At 40.1% G+C, this 23,460-nt stretch overlaps 1 protein-coding gene across 1 annotated transcript in view; it reads left to right on the forward strand.

Annotated features, from left to right (window-relative positions):
• Window positions 1–4,002: 4,002 nt before the first annotated feature.
• Window positions 4,003–23,460, forward strand: part of LOC120942505 — a 189,993-nt gene continuing 170,535 nt past the window's right edge. The window contains exons 1-9 of the mRNA XM_040355531.1: window positions 4,003–4,155; window positions 7,590–7,688; window positions 7,842–8,002; window positions 9,967–10,091; window positions 11,381–11,510; window positions 11,645–11,793; window positions 11,874–12,058; window positions 15,572–15,682; window positions 16,817–16,918. Coding sequence (XP_040211465.1) covers window positions 4,135–4,155; window positions 7,590–7,688; window positions 7,842–8,002; window positions 9,967–10,091; window positions 11,381–11,510; window positions 11,645–11,793; window positions 11,874–12,058; window positions 15,572–15,682; window positions 16,817–16,918 — 1,083 coding nt within the window. The 5' untranslated portion in view covers window positions 4,003–4,134. The remainder of the gene's footprint in view (window positions 4,156–7,589; window positions 7,689–7,841; window positions 8,003–9,966; window positions 10,092–11,380; window positions 11,511–11,644; window positions 11,794–11,873; window positions 12,059–15,571; window positions 15,683–16,816; window positions 16,919–23,460) is intronic.

The raw sequence follows: 23,460 nt of genomic DNA on the forward strand, positions 1-23,460 counted from the left end.
CCACACCCCCCCCCCACGGTTAGAATCACTCCCTAGGACACACTTAACCCCTTGATCGCCCCTTAGTGTTTAACCCCTTCCCTGCCAGTGTCATTTACACAGTAATCAGTAAATTTTTATAGCACTGATCGCTGTATAAATGACAATGGTCCCAAAATAGTGTCAAAAGTGTCTGATCTGTCCACCATAATGTCGCAGTCACGATAATAATTGCAGATCTCCGCCATTACTAATAAAAAAAAAGGTTGTAAATCTATCCCCTATTTTGTAGACACTATAACTTTTACGCAAACCAATAAATATATGCTTATTGAGATTTTTTTTACCAAAAACATGTAGAAGAATATATATCGGCCTAAACTGAGGGAATTTTTTTTTTTTTTTTTTTTTTGGGGTTATTAACCCCCCTGGTGGTATTCCCGAGTCTGGCTCGGGGTGGAATTTCTGGACCAAAAGCGGTAACCCCAAGCCAGACTCGGGATCGCCTCACAGTGTCCACAGGCAGGGTTTACTTACCTTGTCCCTGGATCCTGCGATGCCTTCCCGCTGTGTGATCGAGCGGTGTCCTCCTCGCTCGATTCACAGTGCCGAGTGCCGCTGAGCTCCGTTCCCTGCGATGTTACGACGCACGGGAGCGGAGATCGGCGCCAAATTTAAAAAAGTAAATAAACACAATACATACAGTATACTGTAATCTTATAGATTACAGTACTGTATGAAAAAAATACACACCCCCTTTGTCCCCAGTGGTCTACCCAGGGCTGGACTGGGACAACAATTTGGCCCTGGACTTTATCCAGACTGGCCCACTTTGACAGGTCTCTCTCAGGTCAGGCCCCCCCCCCCCCCCCGGGCCACCCAAGCCCCCTCTCCCCCTTCACTAGCCACTAGCCATTCTACTTTATTAGAGTAGAACGGCTGGTACGGGTACTCTTATAGGCAGTGGGGAAGCTAGACATTATTTCACTCGGGGCAAAGAATCAGTTCAGTGCCCCCCCTTATGGGACAAGATTAGGCAGAAGTGAGAAACTCCCAGGCCATAGCTGTTGAGTCAGCTGTCTGTCCCCTCCCCCATGCTCCTCCGGTCCTCCCCTTGCTTCTCTGTACCCCCCCAGGTGAGCGCTGCGGGGAGGGAGAGGAGGTGAGCGCTGCAGGAAGGGAGAGACAGAGGAGCGGAGAGGGGAGGCGGTCCACTGTCACTGAAGCCGGCCCACTGAGCCATCGGCCCACCGGGAAACTCCCTGTAGTCCCAATGGCCAGTCCATCCCTGGGTCTACCCAGTGTCCTACATGCACTTTTATATAATAAAAACTGTTCTTTCTGCCTGGAAACTGGAGATTGTCCATAGCAACCAAAAAGTGTCCCTTTATGTCAAGTGGTTTTAGACCAGCTAAAAAACAGCGATAATAAATTAGAATCACTTGCAGAATTGAGCGATAGTGATTTGTGGGGAAATTCGTCATCAAAAAATTAAAAGTAATAATTTTTATTATTATTATATTATTTGTTATAATTATTTATATTTATTTATTATATTATAATTTATGAATTTGTGTTTCAAATTTTATTATACCCGGTATGTCTACTAGACTCTTGTTTGGACAGATTTAAGTGAGTTATTTCTAAGAATTACAAGGCCTACAATATAAAACGCCAAATTTCCATGCAAAATAATGGTACCGCTTTCAGCACCTAAAATCTGAATTAATCATAATACCGCCAGGGAGGTAAGGTATAGCAAAAAGTAAAAAATATTGTTTTTTTTTAAATTTTGTTTATAGCGCAAAAAATTAAAACCGCAGAGGTGATTAAATACGACCGAAAGGAAGCTCTATTTGTGGGAAAAAAAGGGGGTAAATTCTTCCAGGGCTGAAGTGGTTAACCCAGATTTTGTTTTGGCTCAGACAATGGGTCCGGAATACCCAGAGTCCACACAATTTCTTCTTAACAGTGTCAATGTTTAATTCAGCAAAACACCATTGTCCAAGTAGATGGTACATTTCTTAAATGATTTACAGTAGAACTTGGTATCAAGAGAACAACTCAGAGTGATATATTTGATGACAGGAGAAACCTGCACCATGGCTGCAGGTAGGATAATAATCTGGTATCCTTCCCTATGAGGAATGACACTAGTCTTACCTCTTTTGGTAGGAGTCCCCATGCTCACCCCCAAAGAGGAAGCCCATGTGTATACAAGCTTCCAGTCTAGATTGTCTCTATGTCCTTCACACAGACTGGACTGTTTCTCTCCTGCTAAAACTCCTAATATACCGTGTATACTCGAGTATAAGCCGACCCGAATATAAGCCGAGGCACCTAATTTTACCACAAAATAATGGAAAAATGTATTCACTCGAGTATAAGCCTAGGGTGTCAATCTGCATGTCTCACCGTGCCTCACTTTGCCTCACTGTGTCCATGTGCATGCCTCACTTTGCCTCACTGTGTCCATTCCTCACTGTGCCCATGCCTCACTGTGCCAATGCCTTAATGTGCCAATGCCTCACTCTGCCCATGCCTCACTGTGTCCATGCCTCACTGTGCCTCAAGTACGGTAGCTTGATTGGCATTATCTCCTGGCACTGTGCCCATCTTCAGTCTTATTATCTCCCGGCGCTGTGCCCATCTTTAATCTTATTATGTCCCGGCGCTGTGATACATTCAGTGTAAGCCGTGTAGTGTAACCAAGCGCCACCTCCTCTTCTTCCTCCTCCATGAGGGAACACTGAGGTCGAGTACACACGACCGAGTTTCTCAGCAAAAACCAGCAAGAAACTTGCTGGGAGATATTTTTTTGCAGAGGAAACCGGTCGTGTGTACATTTTCGTCGAGGAAACTGTCGAGAAACTCGACGAGCCAAAAAGAAAGCATGTTCTCTATTTCCTTGATGGGAATGGAGAAAATTGGCTTGTCGAGTTTCTCGACGGCTTCACAAGGAACTCGACGAGCAAAACGATGTGTTTCGCCGCCGAGTTTCTCGGTCGTGTGTACGAGGCCTGACTCGGTTTCCCAGCAGTGAGTCAGCCTATCACGAACGAGGAGGAGGAGGTGGCGCTTGGTTACACTACACGGCTTACACTGAATGTATCACAGCGCCGGGACATAATGAGATTAAAGATGGGCACAGCACCGGGAGATAATAAGACTGAAGATGGGCACAGTGCTGGGAGATACAAGACTGAAGATGTATCACAGCGCCGGGGGATTAGGCTGCAGATGGGTACAGCGCCAGGAGAGACTTGAGTATAAGCCAAAGGGGGCATTTTCAACACCAAAAAATTTGCTGAAAAACTCGGCTTATACTCGAGTATATACGGTACCTTTCAGTGATCTCCCTGAATGGCAAGCAATAGCTGCAAAGAAACCTAAGTTGGAGGGAGCATATTACAGAGCTGCTATACTAATTGTTGCCAAAACTGTAGCTAAGTCACACTACCAGGTGGCAACATCTTGTTGCAACTGGAGAAACTACAACTATTACTCTGGTGCTCAAAGTGCAAAAAGGCAAAGATAACTGTAAAGTGCAGAAAAGTGAATAAATTGCATTATTTAAGTGTTGTTTAAGTGAGACAAATCAAAGAAATGTACTGTGCTTTTTACTATAGTAACATTAGTTGTTTTATAACAAACACTGTTCATACCTGAGGTATAAACTGAAAATGTAATAATTTTTTAAAGAATATACCACCTAATTTCCTCGTTTCCTCTACCTGCCTGATTTACAAAAAAAATATGTATCCCTTTAGTATAACAAATAATGTAAATGCTGAATCATTAAGCCAAAATGTAAATATAGTTGAAATGTAAAAATTGTTCTGGTTCATTTTGGGTAAAAAGTTGAGGAAGTGGTTAAACTATCTCTTCACTATAACTATAGTCGGTGTCTGTCACAAGTGTGTATTATAACGTACTGCTAATATTGCAATCGTGTTTCAATTTCCTACAGATACGGCTGGGAAGATTCTTTTTTGGTTGAAGAAATTTATTTTTTGTAATTCTTTGAAAAAAATAAACATTACTCAGAAGCTAATGAGAAGCCAGAAGTTACTCAGTGAACTTGGGAGGGAATAAATGATCTTAAAAGATTACTAAATCAAGAAAATCTCCTACATTAATCACCTCTTTTAATACATGGCTGTGACTGCTACTCGGGTATGTTTCCTTCTACTCATTATGTTTTAGCTACATTGAAGTCATACTAATTGTCAATACAATATCTGTGTGTGTTAATTATAACAAAATGGTATACTTTTTAAAAGCTATAATGTATGTTTGCAGTAACATTTGTATATTTCAGCCACATGACTGTTATTTCTAACTCGTACAATTCTTGCTGAAATTAGAGCAAATCTAAAACTTAGTGTATTGAGCCTATGGGGCGCCTTGAAAATATATTATTTATACAATCGTAATTACCATCCAAACCTCTAGTAACATCCAGTTATAACTAGACAAATGCCTGTATATACAGTGCAGTGTTAAAACTGCTAAATATATTTTAGTCATTCTACAAAATCAGTTGTAGGGTAATTGTATGTTTAAAAAAGAAAAAATAACCCCTTACCCTACACCTTATCATGTTGTGCAACATCACTACAGACCTTGACCTTTTTCCCATTGCTGTGGCCAGCCAAAAGCTTGCATCGTTTTGGTACCCAGCTCTTTGATAATTCATTAATTGGCCTAGCCATGAAGAATAATGGCTATGTGCATCATTGTCCATCAACCTTTATGTCTCACAGTCACCTGAACACAGTTTGTTGTAAAACTACCAGGCCATGGGCAGACCACAGCAACCAAAAGAGGTTTAAAGGGTTTGTAAAGGTAAAAAAAAATTCCCTAAATAGCTTCCTTTACCTTAGTGCAGTCCTCCTTCACTTACCTCATCCTTCGATTTTGCTTTTAAATGTCCTTATTTCTTCTGAGAAATCCTCACTTCCTGTTCTTCTGTCTGTAACTACCTGTACACACCGTCCCTGGTGTGGAGAAAGCCTCTTGAGTGTCAGGACGCCCACTAACAGACAGCTCCTTTCTCTATCTGCAAAGTAGAGAGTGTCTTGACACTCCTGCTCTCCCCCTCCCTCCCCAAGAGGCTTTCTCCACACCAGGGAGAGAGCCTCGCATTACTGTGTGGAGTTACAGACAGAAGAACAGGAAGTGAGGATTTCTCAAAAGAAATAAGGACATTTAAAGGCAAAATCGAAGGATGAGGTAAGTGAAGGAGGACTGCACTAAAGTAAAGGAAGCTATTTAGGGATTTTTTTTTTTTTACCTTTACAACCCCTTTAAGTTTTTTTTAAAGGTCTGTAGAGAAGGTCTCCATGATAATGTATTGGGATTATTTAAATAACATGCAGTTAAAAATTGGGACAATCTTGATGTAAGTGTAAGTGCATCAATTGACCATACAGGCACTCTACTAGGAGCCTCTCAAGCACCAGTAGTCTGTTTTGTCACATAGTCAGAAAATGTTACCATTGTTTTCTTGAAGGTGTTCTGAAGTAATACAGGCTGTGCTTTGATAACCCTTTCCTCTTTTCTTTTACTAAAGGGTTGATTTACGAAAAGAAAATAGGTTGTTCTATTTGCAAGGGAAAATCCCTCAGCTTAGTGCATGTGGTGAAAATTTATTGTGCAAACAATACTCAGTTCCATGCAGGAAGAAACAAACAACAAAAAAAATCTTTGCTTGCACATGGCTGGATTATGGAAGTCAGCTGAACTTAAAATTCCTTTGCAAAGTGAACAGTCAATTGCCTTTAGTAAATTAACCCCGTAATCTGTAACTGCACTTTTGGTACACTTACATTTATGTCCTCTGTCCACACTGGTATGTTTTCTCCTGCGTTTGCAGTTGTGCTGAACTATGATGTATAATGAATATAGAGTTGCATTAATTACTCTATGGGGGTTATTTACTAAAGGCAAATCCACTTTGCACTACAAGTGCAAAGTTCACTTGAAATTGCACTTGGAAGTGCAGTCGCTGTAAATCTGAGGGATAGATCTGAAATAAGCGGAAGCTCTGCTGATTTTATTATCCAAACATGAGCTAAAAATGCTGTTTTTTATTTTCATTGCATGTCCCCCTCAGATCTACAGTGACCGAACTTCCAAGTGCACTTTCAATGCAATTTCAAGTGCACTTTGTCCTTGTAGTTTGCACTTGTAGTGCAAAGTGGATTTGCCTTTCGTAAATAACCCCCTATGTGTGTGTCTTTTTAAATTATATGGCCATTGTTATTTGCCTTTGTATAGCTTTGTTGACATTTTGGGGAAAAAATTCAGTTGGTAACAATTTTATTTGGGCCCTCAATTTAAAAAGTTTGAGAACCCCTTTTTTTTCACAGCCAAGTCACATATAGTAGGAAAAATCAATAAAAGCCAGGCACAAAATTGGATAACCAAAGGAACCATGTAAAGGAGATAATACCAAACTGAGGCCGCTGCTCCCAAACTCAGAAGCCCAAGTGAGGCGGAACAAAAGAAACAACTATAGGGGAGCGCTGTTCCAAAGGATGGTATACAGTCAATAATGATACATTTTTATCAATATTGACTGTATACCATCCTTTGGAACAGCGCTCCCCTATACAGTATATAGTAGGAAAAGGACCTTTCACTTGCATTCCAACCTGAGCAAAGTGATTTTCAGTTTTTTTCATTTGTCATTTGACCATTTTTTGCATGCATATATAAGCATTTTAAATGTGCTTTTATATGTTCAAGCTTCAGGCATTTTTGTTTTGGTGAACCAAAAGCATTGGGAGGAGAAGGTCAGTTCTTACAGGATAGAACAACACCTAAAATTTACACCATTTAAAAAAGTGCAAATTGCTCAATTTGTGCATTTACTGGCTTCCTATTCAAGTCTATGGGGCCAAAAATGTATATGTAAACAGCCACCATTGAAATACATGAAATTTTGTTTGTTGATGGTTTTGTAGCTTCGAGCTACATGCTACAAAACACTCTGGTGTAAATGGGACCTTTTAGTACACAATGGATGTAGCAGTCTTGTTAAAATCCAACTGTTGCTAATTGCATCTGAATACTGTGATTTTACATTTTGAAATGACTGGTTTTACTATACTTATTCAGTCACATGAGATTGATTCACAAAAGAATGGTATGAATCAATTTTATCATTAAAAAACCTTGGACTCTTGGTCACTTGTTTGGAGCTCTCGTTGGGTTTTATGTATGTTCATCCCTAACTCTGGGTCCTTTCCCTGTTCCTGAGGGATGTCCACATTTTGTGGAGTGTTGCAAAATTTGAGCCAGTGACAACCTCAGTGACCCTTAGAAAATCTGAATCCAGCTCACCATTTTGTCTTGTGTTTTGACATCAGAATTACATGTCCTACAGCCATGAGAGTAGCTTAACATTTGAATATTACAGGTTAGTGAGAGTTCTTATACTTGTCACTAGCAGAAATATTACAAAGAACAGCTTTTATTTACACAATGTCAGGTTCATGTTACCACTATGCACTATGCAGAAAAACCATCAGCGTAATACACGTTTCTGCTTTCAAAATGTATTTTTACATCAATCTAATTAAAATGACTTGTCATGCTTTCAGGTGATCCCTCTTAATTTACCATTGCTAACTCTCGTTTTGGGCACTGGTGGCACCTTCCAGTATGGTCTGCACATCTCCATTATCAACTCGCCCTCTAATGTAAGTTGCCTTGATTAAATACATTACGTTCTCTGCTATATCTAAACTATAAAAAGTTTTCCAGCATCAATAGTAATGGTTTTCTAATTATTGTATTATAACTTTATATTATTCCATGCAATTCATTAACTTTATTTGTTTAATTCTCTTTAGTATATTCAGAGATTCATCAACAGCACATGGGAGCAGAGACATGGGTCGGTTCTCCATCCAGACACTGTCATGCTGCTCTGGTCCCTCATTGTGGCTGTATACAGTATTGGTGGACTACTGGGGTCTCTTATAGTTGGACAACTCGCAGTGACATTTGGAAGGTACTTTCTATTACCATTTTGTGGCTAAGACTCACTATGATTTTACTGTCTGTCCTGAAATGCCCTTCTATATGAAACTGTTTAAAGATGTAATATCATAGTCGACCTGTCCCCTAATCTAACTCCTGTTGTGCACTGCTTTGCTGTGTCTCAAAATTAAAAAAAGAAAATATTTCCCTAAGATTATTTTGTTTTAAGTCAGTCAAACCTGCTTGAAGGAAATACATTAAAGGCAATGCATGGTGCTTTTGTACATTGTGTTCTAGACAGCTAAACGTGGAATTAGTCAGAGAAGTAATTAAAGTGTTTGTTAAGGCATATATCTAAGTCTATGCCAGCCCCTCTATTAGAGGCTGGCATAGCACACTGTGTATGTTTGTTTTATTTAAAAACGAGTAAGGGCCCTTTCACACGGGGCGGATCAGTTATGATCCTCCTCCGTGTGTCCGTAAGCTCAGCGGGGATCGCTCCGTATATCCCAGCTGAGCTGGCGGCTGACAGGGCGGTCTCCCCTATGGGGGGGATCGGATGAACACGGACTGTGTGTCCGTGTTCATCCGATCCGCAGATGGAAGAAAAAATAGGATTTTCTTCCCTCCGCAAAATTGGATCTTTGCGGAGGCGGGTGATTACGGCTGTCAGCGGATGTTTATCCGCTGACACCCGCAATCACATAGGGACCAATGTATGCCCCTTTTTCATCCGCAAACGGATGGATGAAAAAGCGGACATACGGTCCGCACATGTGAAAGGGGCCTTATGAATACTGTATATCAGCTGTCTTCAGGCCGGTCTCATCACTCGCAGCTGCTTTCCAGCTCTGATAGATGTCTTCTGTGGGAGGGGCCATGATCTCCCTCTGATGTCAGAGGGAGATCACCTGGCCGCTCGTCTCCTTTACAGAAGACACCGATCAGAGCTGTAAAGCAGCCGCAAGTCACGTGACCGGCCTGAAGACAGCTGCTATACAGTATTTACACTGCTTTTTAAAAAAAATTACACAGTGTGCAATGCCAACCTTTAAGAGAGGCTGGCAGTGACAAAACTTATATTTTAGTATTAAAATTCTAGGGGCAGGGGGCAGCACCAGCCTGGAGACAGACAGACAGCTGGCTATTGTGGTCTGATTAGAGAGGGCATACAGGAAGTGGTAGGTTTAGGGGGGGGGGTTACAGTTTAGAGGGGTGCAGATTACAAAGCACAAGCACTGTGCTGTGTAATCTGTTTTAAGGGACCAGAATCAACATCTTTTTTTTTGGGGGGGGGTAACAAAAGCTTTAACTCTAAAGCCAGTCATACATGGATCAACATTTAGCTAGTACAGCAGGTACTGGCCAAAATTCGATCCATGTATGGGCACTGAGGTTATACAAGAGTCAATCTACCAACTGACGTCTGTACAACCGCCCTGCCAGGAAGTTTCCCCGCTGTCTAAATACATTAATTCAGTGGGGAGGATTCCCCTATCCAAACTATGTGTGTTTATGGGGCAATTGGGTTAGTTTTTTTTCATTCAACCTGCTGCTGGTCTATGGGCTGCTTTATTAGATTTCTCTATCAAATGTTTTAATGAGACCCAGCCTGCTTAAAAGAAGTCCATTAGAGCAGTGATGTCTTTCATTAAATAATAATGCACTGGGATTACTTTGTGTTATAAATTAACAGGCTCATCAATAAAATATGTTATATTATTTTATTAAATATTATTATTAAACAATATACTATATATAAAAGTTGGGCTAGTTAATCTTTAAGAGAGAATAACATTGGGACACCAGTGTGCAGCATACTGTAATATAATCAAATATAGCGACCCCCTAAATAAAAAAAAATAACATTCATAGTTTGCATCAACATTTAATTTTATCATTAAAATTATTAATTTTAAATAGTTTCCCTTGTCTGGTTGGTATTGTTATATAAAAGTTTTGCTGAATATTTTGAATGTTTTTTATCTGTTGTAGAAAGAAAACACAACTATATAATAATGTAGTTGCATTGGTGGGTGCTGCCTTCATGTGTACAAGCCGAAGATTCCAGTCATTTGAGATGATTATACTGGGAAGATTTATTTATGGAATAAATGCAGGTAGTAAAAGTAAATCTATACATTGCCAATACCACCCAAATATCTGCATCATTGCTGTAGTATCAAGCTCTTGTGTTGTGGTTTATATTAAATGGATCTGAACACCATCACGATATGTAACTTCTTTGAGTTCTATTCACACCTGTGCGTTTTAGGTGTGGTGCAATATAAAAATACACATTATTCCAATAGTAATGCACCTAAAATGCATGTAAAACACATGTGAACCGGCTCTTAAATAGAAAACATTAGGTAGATCTGAACTACACATCAATCTTGCAAGGCAAGTTCTACCAAAGACCACCAAAAATGGCCCTTTGGCAGATCACACATATATTTACAGATTGAATGAATGGATGCTGTCCTACACCAAATGATCCTGTTGAAACATGAAGAATGTGAATTTTAGAACTTCTGTCATGTTTTTACTGCTATCCAGGACATCGTTAAAAATATTTACCTTAATAGAGACTTGGATAGCGTTAAAAATCTGACAGAAGACCTAATTCTTCCGCACTCTATTCAAAACTAGAAAGAAAATTACGGCTTGACACATTATAAAAGCTGGTTGTGACCTATCAATAATTAGCTTGTGTCTGGGGCTACCTGAGCACCTCTATGGTTTGCTTGCTGGCAATATGTAAATGCACACCTAAAGAGATGGTAAAGAAAATTTGTCATTCTGGAGAATTTATGGAAATGTTCTGAGGCTCATTCAAACTGTGCATTGATCAAAGTGCAAAACACATTATCAACAGCAATCAGTTATAGTCCATGTTCAACTGCTCTGTCCTCACCGAAGAGAAATCTTATTGGATACTAAAGTTTACTGCACTTTGCTCTCTGCACTGCTTTCTGAACATTTTAATGTGTCTAGAAGGTGCTGCTAGTAAAAGTCCATGAGCACAAAACATCCTTTCAATTTTGCTAAAATTTCAGCTACTGCTAGCAGCCAGTGACAGAGCTGCTTTCTTTCTTATATCTATTTTCAATTAGACACCTAAAGCCCCATACACACGATCGGAATTTCCGATGGAAAAGGTCAGACAGACTTTTTCCATCGGAAATGCAGACCTTGTATATGCCCCATCGGAGTAATTCCATCGGAAATTCCAATGAATTCCATCAGAGTTTAGATAGAGAACATGTTCTCTTTTACTCCGATGGAATTCTTAAGTGTGATTCATTGTGCTAGGCTTTTGCTGCACATTTGTGTGCATTAAGAGGTCTATAATTTGCTAGTTCTGTTTATGGGCAAGTTTTTGATATTTTTCTTATTGTCTTTTCAGGTGTGAGTTTAAATCTTCATACGATGTACATTGGGGAATGCGCCCCTCAGAGTAAGCGTGGAATGATCACAGTGTCTGTGTCTTTTGCCATTGCCACTGGAAGATTAATGGGTTTCGTGCTAGGGCTCAGGTACTTTCTACATTACTTTTTTGCTTGATCCTAAGATATTTATTATGAAACTGTCACCTGTATAGTTCTTTCTAGATTATAAACACTGACGTATTTAATCTGTGCATAATCAGTAAAATGTTATCCTATTGTAGAGAAATTATGGGTACAGAGGAGTTGTGGCCCTATCTTCTATCAATCAGTGCTGTTCCTGCCTTCATTCAGTTGGTGACATTGCCATTTTTCCCAGAGTCGCCCAGATACCTTCTTATTGAGAAAGGTGACAAAGATGGTTGCATTAAAGGTAAGGCGATTAGTGGCTTAGCTGTTGCCTATAACACCCTTGCGCACCCCATTGATATTATTATGAATATGTATTCCTAGCTATGCAACAGCTGTGGGGTCCAGGAGAACACAGTGCAGAGATGGAAGGCATGCTGGCTGAGAAGAAAGCATTTGGAGAGCAGATCAAAGGTGTGAAGGATCTCCTTACAGATAGATCGGTGCGCTGGCAGATGATCTCTCTTATTCTAATCTGTGGAGCTATGCAGCTTATCGGCATTAATGCGGTAACGTACTTTTTTTACTTATTATTTGGAATTCTATAGCTGTCTAAAAACCCTGTTATTGATGTTTTGCAATGATATATCTACAATATGTCTTGTACTGTATAATACATAAGAAATGACAAAACACCCCACACACAAATTTGTCGTTCGCCTTAATTTTTTAGAAACTGTTTGGGGTATTTTTCCCTGCAGTTATTTAGCAGTAGATTAGTGTGATATGGAATGCCAATCAGGGAAGGACTGGAAAGCTTTGGCATAGGTCAAAAACAAATTTTTTCTTTTTATGGTAGAGACAGATTTCTATGGACTAACAAAAATTTACCACAATGCGTCATTGGGTTTTAGGCATGGTAAAATGTTAGTGCTCCTAAAGGAAATTATTTATTGTAACAAATCTATTACATTTACCACCATTAGTTTCATTTATTGATTTTGACACTTGGTCGCATGACATCTCAGAGTCACAAAGAAAGTTGGTTCTGGAAGACTTCCACCTGCCAGACGCTATGATTGCAGGTCTTAATGATGTAGCTATACAATTGTTCTCCAAGTTTATATTTTTAAGAAGACATGAGTAATTAGACCAAACACATTTTATTTTTAATGTGATAACAATTAGGCTATTAGGAATCACAGAATAGCACATCAACAAACCATATTAGAAAAGTAAAATAAAAAAATGGGCCTGTTCAAAAAAATGTTTTACTCTTAAGCCGGCCATACTTGAAACTGAATTCATCCAGTTGAGCAGAAGTGATCAATATATCCTGACGGGGAGAAGTCTCCCACTCTCAGAAAACAATAGCTCAGCAGGGAGGATTCCCCCATCCACCTCAAATCTGTGGATGGGGGAATCAAGTTATTTATTTTTTTCATTCATCCTGCTGGTTGAACAAAAAAAGACTTATATATGTGTAGTTATTACTATCTTGTATTTCCACTTATATTTATTATTTATTTTACTTTCTCCATTTCCCTGTGGTACCCGCAAATGCCCTGCGTTTTTAAATACGTGAGGCTGCTATTAAGAATGAATGGCAGCCCCCTGCCCCTTTAAACAGCAGTAAGTTCTTACTGCAGGTGGAGGAATTGTTGCGACTCCTGCACACACAACCATCTGCAATATTGTTAACCAGGCCTAAAGCCTCGTACACACGATCGGATTTTCCGACGGGAATTGTGTGATGGCAGTCTTTTGTCGGAAAATTTGACCGTTTGTATGCTCCATCAGACAATTGTTGTCGGAATGCTTAGATGCAATGCTAACCATAGGACAACATTAGCAGAAGTTGCCCAAAGGGTGGCGCTAAAGAGCTGAAAAACCACAGAGTTTCGTGTTTGTTGGACAACAATTCTTTGCCATTTGTATGTAAGACAAGTTCACGGCCAGCGCCTTTCAGACAAAAGTCCTATGCTTTGTCCGCGGAAAATCCGATCGTGTGTACGAGGCCTTAGTGGCTCAAAAATGTTAAGGTCAGGAGATTGTGATGACCACTCCAGAACTTTTTCATTTTTCCCTGTTGCTTCTACTTTGTTTTGTATCATGTTGGAAAGTCCAAGTGCACTCCATGTGTAGTTCCCACATTGATGAATGCAAACTTTTCTTGTTATTGACTGCCTGTGGGACTGTAGCACACCCCTAAACCTAAAGAGACCTTGTTAAAGCGGGGGTTCACCCAACAAAAAAAATTTAACATGACATTCAGCCGAGTTGTCAGAATGACAATCGGCTGTTTTTTTTTTTTTCAGTGCAGCACATACCGTATTTTCACCGCCACTTCTGGGTATGTAATCTGCGGGACTGGGCGTTCCTAAGTGATTGACATCCTTCCGACCAGCGCATACAGCGCATCACTAGTTGCCGAAAGAAGCCGGACTGCGAGTCGGCTCTATACGGCGCCTGCGCACCGACGTTCGGCAACTAGTGACGCGCTGTATGCGCCGGTCGGAAGGATGTCAATCACTTAGGAACGCCCAGTCCCGCAGATTACATACCCGGAAGCGGCGGTGAAAATACGGTATGAAAAAAAAAAAACAGCAGATTGTCATTCTGACAACTTTTTTTTTGGGTTAACTCCTCTCCAAACATATTGTTTATGTTTGTGACTATAAAGTTGAGATTTGGGACTTTATATGAAACATGCAGCCAGGGAGGCATCACAGCATAATAGTGTCTGGTAGATATACTATAGATTATGACCATATATCTTGACATAATAACATAATAACTAACATAGTAAAATAGGAAAACTTTTTCCATGACATAATACGTAGTAATATTATAGCATAATGGCATACTAACATATTGGTTTACAATAAAAACCAAGAATGTATGCCAAGAATCCACTCCCAGTGCTGAACAGGAAGAGAAGATTCCTAACACGATGTGCACTTTCTAAATAATATATAAAGCTGAAGGCAGCAGATATACATGTAAAACTTATGTAGGGAGATTTGTTTCATCCCTGTGTATCATCTGAGGCTGTTCACTGGGTATTTGAGGGTTTACATCCCGTTTAACCTGAAAAACAAATCAGCGCAATAAACACAATAAACACAAAATATCAAGCAGCTGGACACTAGGAGTCAAAATCAAAAAGTTCCTAAGGTGAATGTACAAGAGGTAGTGCAGCGCTAATAACAAGTCCATAAAAGGTCATCCACGTGATCTTATAAGTGACTGTATACAATATCATGCAGGTGATGAGCGTGGGTATTGTGTGACACCTCCACCAATAGCTGAACTGGCCGCTAACCTCACAGGGTGGACCCTTCGTAAGAAAGGGTCAAACACGCTTTCCCATGAGGGTATAATCCTAGGCAATGCTCAAACAGGAACCAGGCAATCAGATCAGCAGATGATACCCAATATTGAATGGATGCAATCAAGGATATATTCATGTAAAAGAAGGGGGGACAAACCATAGTGCTCTCCGCAGAAACAGATATATTGATATATCTTATATTTTATATTTTTTATATATATATATTTAGATATATTTTATATATTGATATAAAAGAGTAAAACTCACAAACAAAGGCACTGGGCCAGTGCCAGGCGAAACAGCGATGTATACAAAGTGTGGATGGCTGCGGGTGACGTCACGCCTTTCCCCACCGAACGTTGCGTCCCTATTTTAGATTTTGCATCACATTTGAACAGTTTTCCATTCAGATTGATGTCCTCCAGCGGTTGGGCGATCCACCGTCAAGCAGCATCCACCAGGGGTGTGTATTCAGATTAGTTGGATCTCTATCACGGAGATCAAATGGGCTCAGCATGCAGGAATATTCCTGGTGTCAGCAATGGTAGCTCATGCAGTCATCTGGATCCTGACCTCCACTAGCCAGCTGGGGATTGTTAATAATCCCCAGCTGTCTAGTGGAGGTCAGCAGAGTGATTTAGGGGAAGACTCATTTTGTACATTATTTTTCTAAATCGCATGAATAACATTTGCTACAAGGCAACGCAAATTGTTTGCCAGTGGATAATACTTGTTTTCCTCATTACAGGTGTACTTTTATGCATATAATGTCTTCCAAAATGCAGGAATTCCAGCTAAGGAAGTACCATATGTGTCACTTGGGATTGGAATTATAGAGATTCTTACAACTGTGCTCTGTGTAAGTCAGTCTGTTTGGTTTTAATTTACTGTACCTCTTTTTCAAAAGGCAATGTTGTAATTAATGCATAAGATATCAGTAAAATGATGGCGATTTTTTTTACCCTATATATACTATATATAATTAGGGATGGGCTATCTGTTCGAGTCGAACATGAGTTCGACTCGAACATTGTCTGTTTGCCCGTTCGCCGAACAGCGAACAATTTGGGGTGTTCGTGGCAAATTCGAAAAGCCGCGGACCCCCACGTTTTTTTTTTTTTTTTGGTTTAGGGTTCCCCTTAATATTCATACCAGACCCAAATGTATATGGTATATACACATTTTGGCTTTATAGCTCTGCACTTTTATTTATTCATGTTTTCAATTTTGTCACATTGTAGTGTTAGCTGCTGTATTTTCACTGTTGCATGGTAAGCACAGTAATTTCACAAATTTTTCAACTATCCAACAGTTGATCGCAATAAATAAATGTCTTATCTTAGTGAAATAATGCAATCAATGGACAGTTACTGTTACAGCCTTATTTAATGCTCATATGCCATAAGTGATTTAAATGGGTTTACATACGGGTTAAAAAATGGTTAGTTTAACTGCATCTCCCAAAAACTGATATAATCAGTATTATTTTAGCCCCACCTAGTAGTGGGAGGGTTCTGTTTCGGCAGTCCCTCCGAGGAAGTTGGGTCCGTGTCGGCTTCGGTTGCTCAGACCACAGTACCTCAGTCCCCGTCTGGAGGCTAACGCCCCGGGGGATCAGGGTTTGGGTCCCTCTTCACAGGAGGACCACTTGACGTTGCACCCGTCTGCACATTTTTGTGAACACTCTTTATGTGTGTGCACATTTTTTCTGCACCGGGTGGAGTTTTTGGGTGTGTTCACACGCCATAGGCTTTTAAAAAAAAAAAAAAAAAACAATGTTTAATCAAGAAAACAGTGATATATTGGCGGTTCATAAAATATTTAACAATATGGTATTGGCACACAAAACAACAGACCCTTCACCCAACAGTATCTTCATATTCTCCTGACAACATGCTCTGCGGAACTTCTTCCACTTTTTGTATCTCATAGAACTATAAGGTAAAATGTGAATGACTTTTCCTTTTTACTTTTCCTTGCTGGTTATATACAGGGTTTTCTCATTGATCGTCTGGGCAGGAAATCCCTTCTGTGGGTGAACTATTCTATTCTGGCTCTGACTCTAACCTTGCTTACTGTCACTCTATTTCTCCAGGTAAGGACCTTGCGGCTGCCACAGCAATTCTACTTTTTCTGTAATGCCTCTAAAAAAAAACTATTGATACACTTAATAATACGTTGAAATGAAATATAACCTGCAATGCTTTGAATAGTTTTAGTAGTATCTATGGCTTTGTTGAAATTGAAGCTGACCTCATGCTTCTTTTTGCCTGAATCACACAGAATCACAGAGAGCCCAGAATAATTTTTCTCTCATATCTCACTACCAGACTACATGGCTAAACTCTATTCCAGCTACTGCTTGTCAAGTAGATATTGATGTACTGTGCAGTGCCAAGCAAAATAAAAACATTATTTATCTGGGTTTATCTAGATCAGGGGTCTCAAACTCAAATTACCTAAAGGCCACAAGACAAGTTTTCATATGCCATGGCATGCAAACTTTCAAACTTCAAAAACAACAGTACTGGTGTCAGCGAACACATTATTAACCCCCAGCACTAGTGTCAGCGAGCGTATTATTACCACCAGCACTGGTGTAAGTCAGGGTTTGACAAATTTGCTTGGAATCTAGGAGCCAGCTAAAAAAGTTAGGAGCCAGAAAACGCACCCCGTCCCGACGAGCTTGCACGCAGAAGCGAACACATACGCGAGCAGTGCCCGCATATGTAAACGGTGTTCAAACCACACATGTGAGGTATCGCCGCGATTGGTAGAGCGAGAGCAATAATTCTAGCACTAGACCTCCTCTGTAACTTAAAACATGCAACCTATAGATTTTTTTAAACGTCGCCTATGAAGATTTTAAAGGGTAAAAAAGTTTGTCGGCATTCCACGAGCGGACGCAATTTTGAAGCGTGACATGTTGGGTATGAATTTACTCGGCGTAACATTATCTTTCATAATATTACAAAAAATGGGGATAACTTTCCTGTTTTATTTTTTAATTAAAAAAAGTGTAATTTTTTTCCAAAAAAGTGCGCTTGTAAGACCGCTGCGCAAATACGGCGTAACAGAAAGTATTGCAACGATCGCCATTTTATTCTCTAGGGTGTTAGGATAAAAAATATATATAATGTTTGGGGGTTCTAATTAGAGGGAAGAAGATGGCAGTGAAAATAGTGTAAAATGACATTAGAATTGCTGTTTAACTTGTAATGCTTAACTTGTAATACCAACGGCCACCACCAGATGGCACCAGCTCACATCTGGTGGTAATAACTTGTAATACCAACGGCTCACCACCAGATGGCGCCAGCTCACCGCGGGCCGGTACTTTGAGACCACTGATCTAGATTCTTGTAATGTTGAATATATACATCTTTATAGGTCACCAGTGTCAATAATCATTTTTTAAGTATTTATAAATCAATTCAATTCTTAGTTGAACTTGAACTCTAATTCAAGAACTTGATATAATCAAGCCAACAAACCAATTTACGTGTAAATTAAACAGAAGACATATTTACACACTGGACTCACATTGTGTTTTCCCATAGGACTTACATACTTGGATTCCATACGCATCTTGTGTACTCATCTTTATCTTCACCTTGAGCTATGGCATGGGACCCGGTCAGTAACCTTTGGAATTTATCAATGCACTGCAAATACTGCTTTCATGTTTTCCTTGCCATTTTTTCTTCAGTGATGACTATGCTCAAATAAAGGACTCAAAATTTGTCAAATTTAATATTAGTCTTGTACTCGACAGGAAGGTGTTTTCCAAATAGACTAATACAGCAGAAAATAATCATATGACCTCATGCCTCGTATTTATTTACCTTATTATTTTATTCCCCTTAAGAGACCTATAATTCTAAAGATGTAACTAAGACTACAAGTAGTACATGCCAACATCAGGGAAGTGTCTGAACCTATGAAGCATTGTTCTGTAAAGCCCTGTACACACGATCGGATATCTGATGGAATGTAATCCGATGGATTTTTTCATCGGATATCCGATAAAGCTGACTTTCATCAGTCTTGCCTACACACCATCAGTCAAAAATCTGACCGTGCCAAAACGCGGTGACGTAAAACACTACGACGAGCCGAAAAAAATTAAGTTCAATGCTTCCGAGCATGCATCGACTTGATTCTGAGCATGCATGGATTTTTATCCGATGGAGTTCCACACAGACAATCTGATTTTTCTACCGTTTTTTTATCCATAGGAAAAATTTAAAACCTGTTCTGTTTTTTAACACTAATGGAAAAAAGATCGATGGGGCCCACACACGATTGGGTTGGCCGATGAAAACAGTAAATCGGTCTGTTTTCATCGGACAAACCGATCGTGTGTACACGGCTTAAGAGTCTGCATTTCAACTACAGCATTACAGAAATGTGTTTTGGCATGAGTCTTTAACATTTTGCTATATTGGATATTTTGGTTTTGTTGCATTTTGTTAAAAAAAAGCAAATGATGATAATTCTTTTTTTTTTTTTTTTTATGATGATAATTCTTATGCCGCATACACACCATCACTTTATGTGATGAAAAAAAACGACATTTTCTGTGAAGTAAAAAACGACGCTTTTGAAACTTCAATTTTCAAAGACGAAGTTGCCTACACACCATCGTTTTTACACAATGCTCTAGCAAAGCGAGGTTACGTTCACCACGTTTTTCCATTGAAGCTCGCTTCATAACTAGCTTCTGGGCATGCGCAGGTGTAAAAACGTTGTTTTTAACGGCGTTTTTTGCTACACACGGTCAATTTCTGTGAAGTAAAAAACGACGTTTTGAAAAACGGCACATAAAATTGAAGCATGCTTCAATTTTTTTTTGTTGTTTTTCACAAGACATAAAACAACGTTTTCCCCCACACACGGTCATTTAAAGTGACGTTTTTAAAAACGTCGTTTTTTTTCATCACATAAAGTGATGGTGTGTACGCGGCATTAGGCCTTGTACACACGGTCGGACCAAACCGATGAGACTGGCCCGTCGGACTGTTTTCATCGGTTGACCACTGAAGTGGCCTGATGGTCTGATGTGTGTACACACCATCGGTTCAAAACCCGATCGGGTCAGAACACGGTGACGTAAAACACGACGTGCTGAAAAAAACAAAGTTCAATGCTTCCAAGCATGCGTCGACTTGATTCTGAGCATGCGCGGGTTTTGAACCGATGCTTTTCTGTACTAACCATCGGTTTGGTCCATCGGTTCGGTTTTGAAGTATGTTTTAAAATTTTGGACCGAAAGAAAACAGACCGATGGCCTATACACACGGTCGGTTTGGTCCGATGAAACTAAACTTCGGTTCATTCTCATCGGTTTTGTCCGACCGTGTGTACGGGGCCTTAGGCGTTTTTTTAGTGCATTTTGCAGTTTGCAGAAATGCACTAAAATTATCCATTTAACATGGTTTCCTATGGTACACATTTAAGCGTTTTTAAGCCGGTAAGGGAATTTTTCCCACAGCAGATTGCCTTTTGTGTGTGATAGACTTCAATAGACTCACATCAAAAACGCAAGTGTTTTGCATTTTTATGGGTTTTTACATGGATTTTGCATGTTGTGTTTTTTCTTCTTCTCTTTAACAAACAGTACATAGCTGGTTGCTAAGGAGCAGGCCGGGAAGCAGGCTGCCGCATCCTTAACAACTAATGAGTTATCAGCTGTCATTGGGCTTCCCCACTGACAGCTAAATGTAAAAACAAGAATTGCCAGCAATGAAAAAAATCAGCAAAACAACGGGAAAAGGAAACCCATAGGGTTTAAAGCACCCATATAGAAGATTTGGTTTCAAGGCTGCATACAAGATAACACATCTCCATTATCCTGCCCCACAAATATGTGGGCTCTTTTTCTAATATTCTATATTGGCGTTTTAAAACCTTTGGGTTACAGATACTGCTTCACTAAGCTGGTGCTACTAGGGCATCTATGCCCCAATAGGGTCCTTGTGAACATACTTTTTGCTGCTCATCTACGCACTGCCCCCTGCCCCCCTTCAAGATATTGCACAGCCATCTCAGCAGGATACAACTTGATTTTATGTATTTCTTTTGTGTTTCTCTGGTTGAATTTTGCAAGTATCAACAGTGGTTTTTACTACTATCTTATACAGTAAGGGAAAAGGTATTTGATCCCCTGCTGATTTTGTATGTTTGCCCACTGACAAATGATTAGTCTATTATTTTAATGGTAGGCTTATTTTAACAGTGAGAGACAGAATAACAACGAAAATATCCAGATGCATTTTCAAAATTGTTATACATTGATTTGCATAATGAGTGAAATAAGTATTTGTCCCAAAAACATGACTTGGTGGCAAAACCCTTGTTGACAATCACAGAGGTCATATATTTCTTGTAGTTGGCCACCAGGTTTGCACACATCTCAATAATTTTGTCCCACTCCCCTTTCCAGATCCTCTCCAAGTCATTAAGGTTTTGAGGCTGATGTTTGGTAGCTCCAACCTTCAGCTCCCTCCACATATTTTCTATGGGATTAAGGTCTGGAGACTGGCTAGGCCACTAGGGCCTTAATGTGCTTCTTCTTGAGCCACCCCTTTGTTGCCCTGGCCTTGTGTTTTGGGTCATTGTCATGCTGGAATACCCATTCATGAACCATTTTCAAGGCCCTGGCTGAGGGACCCTTCTCACCCAAGATTTGAGGGTCCATTTGATGCGGTGAAGTTGTCCTGTCCCCTTAGCAGAAAACACCCCAAAAGCACCTCCATGTTTGACGGTGGGGATGGTGTTCTTGGGGGTCATATGAAACATTCCTCCTCCTCCAAACACGGTGAGTTGAGTTGATGTCAAAGAGCTTGATTTTGGTCTCTTCTGACCACAACACTTTCACCCAGTTCTCCTCTGAATCATTCAGATGTTCATTAGAAAACTTCAGACGGCCTGTACATGTGCTTTTTTGAGCAGGGGGACCTTGCGGGCGCTGCAGGATTTCTCTCTTTCACAGCATAGTGTGTTACCAATTGTTTTCTTGGTGACTATGGTCCCAGCTGGCTTGAGATCACTGACAAGATTCTCCCGTGTAGTTCTGGGCCGATTCCTCATCATTCTCATGATAATTGAAACTCTACGAGGTGAGACCTTGCTTGGAGCTCCAGATCGAGATTATTTTGTGTTTCTTCCATTTGGGAATAATCGCACTGTTGTCACCCTCTTACTAAGATGTTTAGCGATAGTCTTGTAGCCCATTCCTGGTTGTGTAGGTCTACAATCTTGTCCCTGACATCCTTGGACAGCTCTCTGGCCTTGGCCATGGTGGAGAGATTGGAATCTGATCGATTAATTGTTTCTGTGAACAGGTGTCTTTTATACAGGTAATAAACTGAGATTAGGAGCAGTCCCTTTAAGAGAGTGCTCCTAATCTCAGCTCATTACCTGTATAAAAGTAGAAAAGAATGTTTGGACAGCCGCACTCTGAAAAAACCTCTCGGTTGCTTTTATTGGTAAAAAACTTTTAACTTTTAGCTATGACTAAGCACTGACCAACAGTGTGAAATGCGTCAGCTGCATCCCCCAATTTTCTGCTGTGATGTGTGGTGTTTTAAAAGTTTTTTACCAATAAATGGCAACCAAGAGTTTTTTTCAGAGTGCGGCTGTCCAAACATTATTTTTTACTTTGCTTCGTGCATTGCCGGCACCTGGGCTTTTCTGAGAAGACACGGTTCGTTCCATACTCCCACCTGGAGCGGTGACTTCATTTTCTCCATTACCTGTATAGAAGACACCTGGGAGACAGAAATCTTGCTGATTGATAGGGGATCAAATACTTATTTCACTCATTAAAATGCAAATCAATTTATAACTTTTTTAAAATGTGTTTTTCTGGATATTTTTGTTGTTATTCTGTCTCTTAAAATAAACCTACCATTAAAGACTGGTCATTTCTTTGTCAGTGGGCAAATGTACAAACTCAGTAGGGGATCAAATACTTTTTCCCTCACTGTATCTGTAAAATTATAGTCTTTTTTGATATAATTAGTGATGGCATAGATCTACTACCCCTGAGGAAGGACTACAATGTCTGAAACATGTCGGGATTTATCAACCCTACTTACAAGGGCTGAGCCAGGTCTATAGCATCTGCAGCCTCTTGGATGTATCTGATGGTGTCAAGGGGTATTTAAGCATTATAAAACCACGATGTTCACACTTTTATGCCACTTTGTTGTAATGTCATTGTACAAGGTCTTCAGTCCATGTATTTACTGTGTATGTTTAATACAAATATTGGTTTAATACTATAAACCCACTGTAGTTCTGCCTCCATAGTCCTTGAGGGGTATTTGTTGCACTACGTTGCTCTATTGATATATAGGAAGTTGGCAGAATACAGTTGTCTTGCAGAATACACTGTCCCTGAAATAGTTTTGCAACTTGTACTGGCTTTATTCACTTTCACACTTTTTTGGTGAATGGGTAGGGGTAGTATGTACCCCATACCCATTCACATATGGGGAGGCGGGATCTGGGGCCCCCTGTCCCCATTAACGTGTGAAAGGGTGTTGTGGGGTGGGGGGTTGAGCCCCCCCTGTCCCAAAGCCTCTCCATGTTGAGGGCATGTTGCCTGGTATGATTCACTTTTCCTATCCC

The sequence above is a fragment of the Rana temporaria genome, chromosome 1 (assembly GCF_905171775.1).
Source record: "Rana temporaria chromosome 1, aRanTem1.1, whole genome shotgun sequence".
Lineage (NCBI taxonomy): Eukaryota > Metazoa > Chordata > Amphibia > Anura > Ranidae > Rana > Rana temporaria.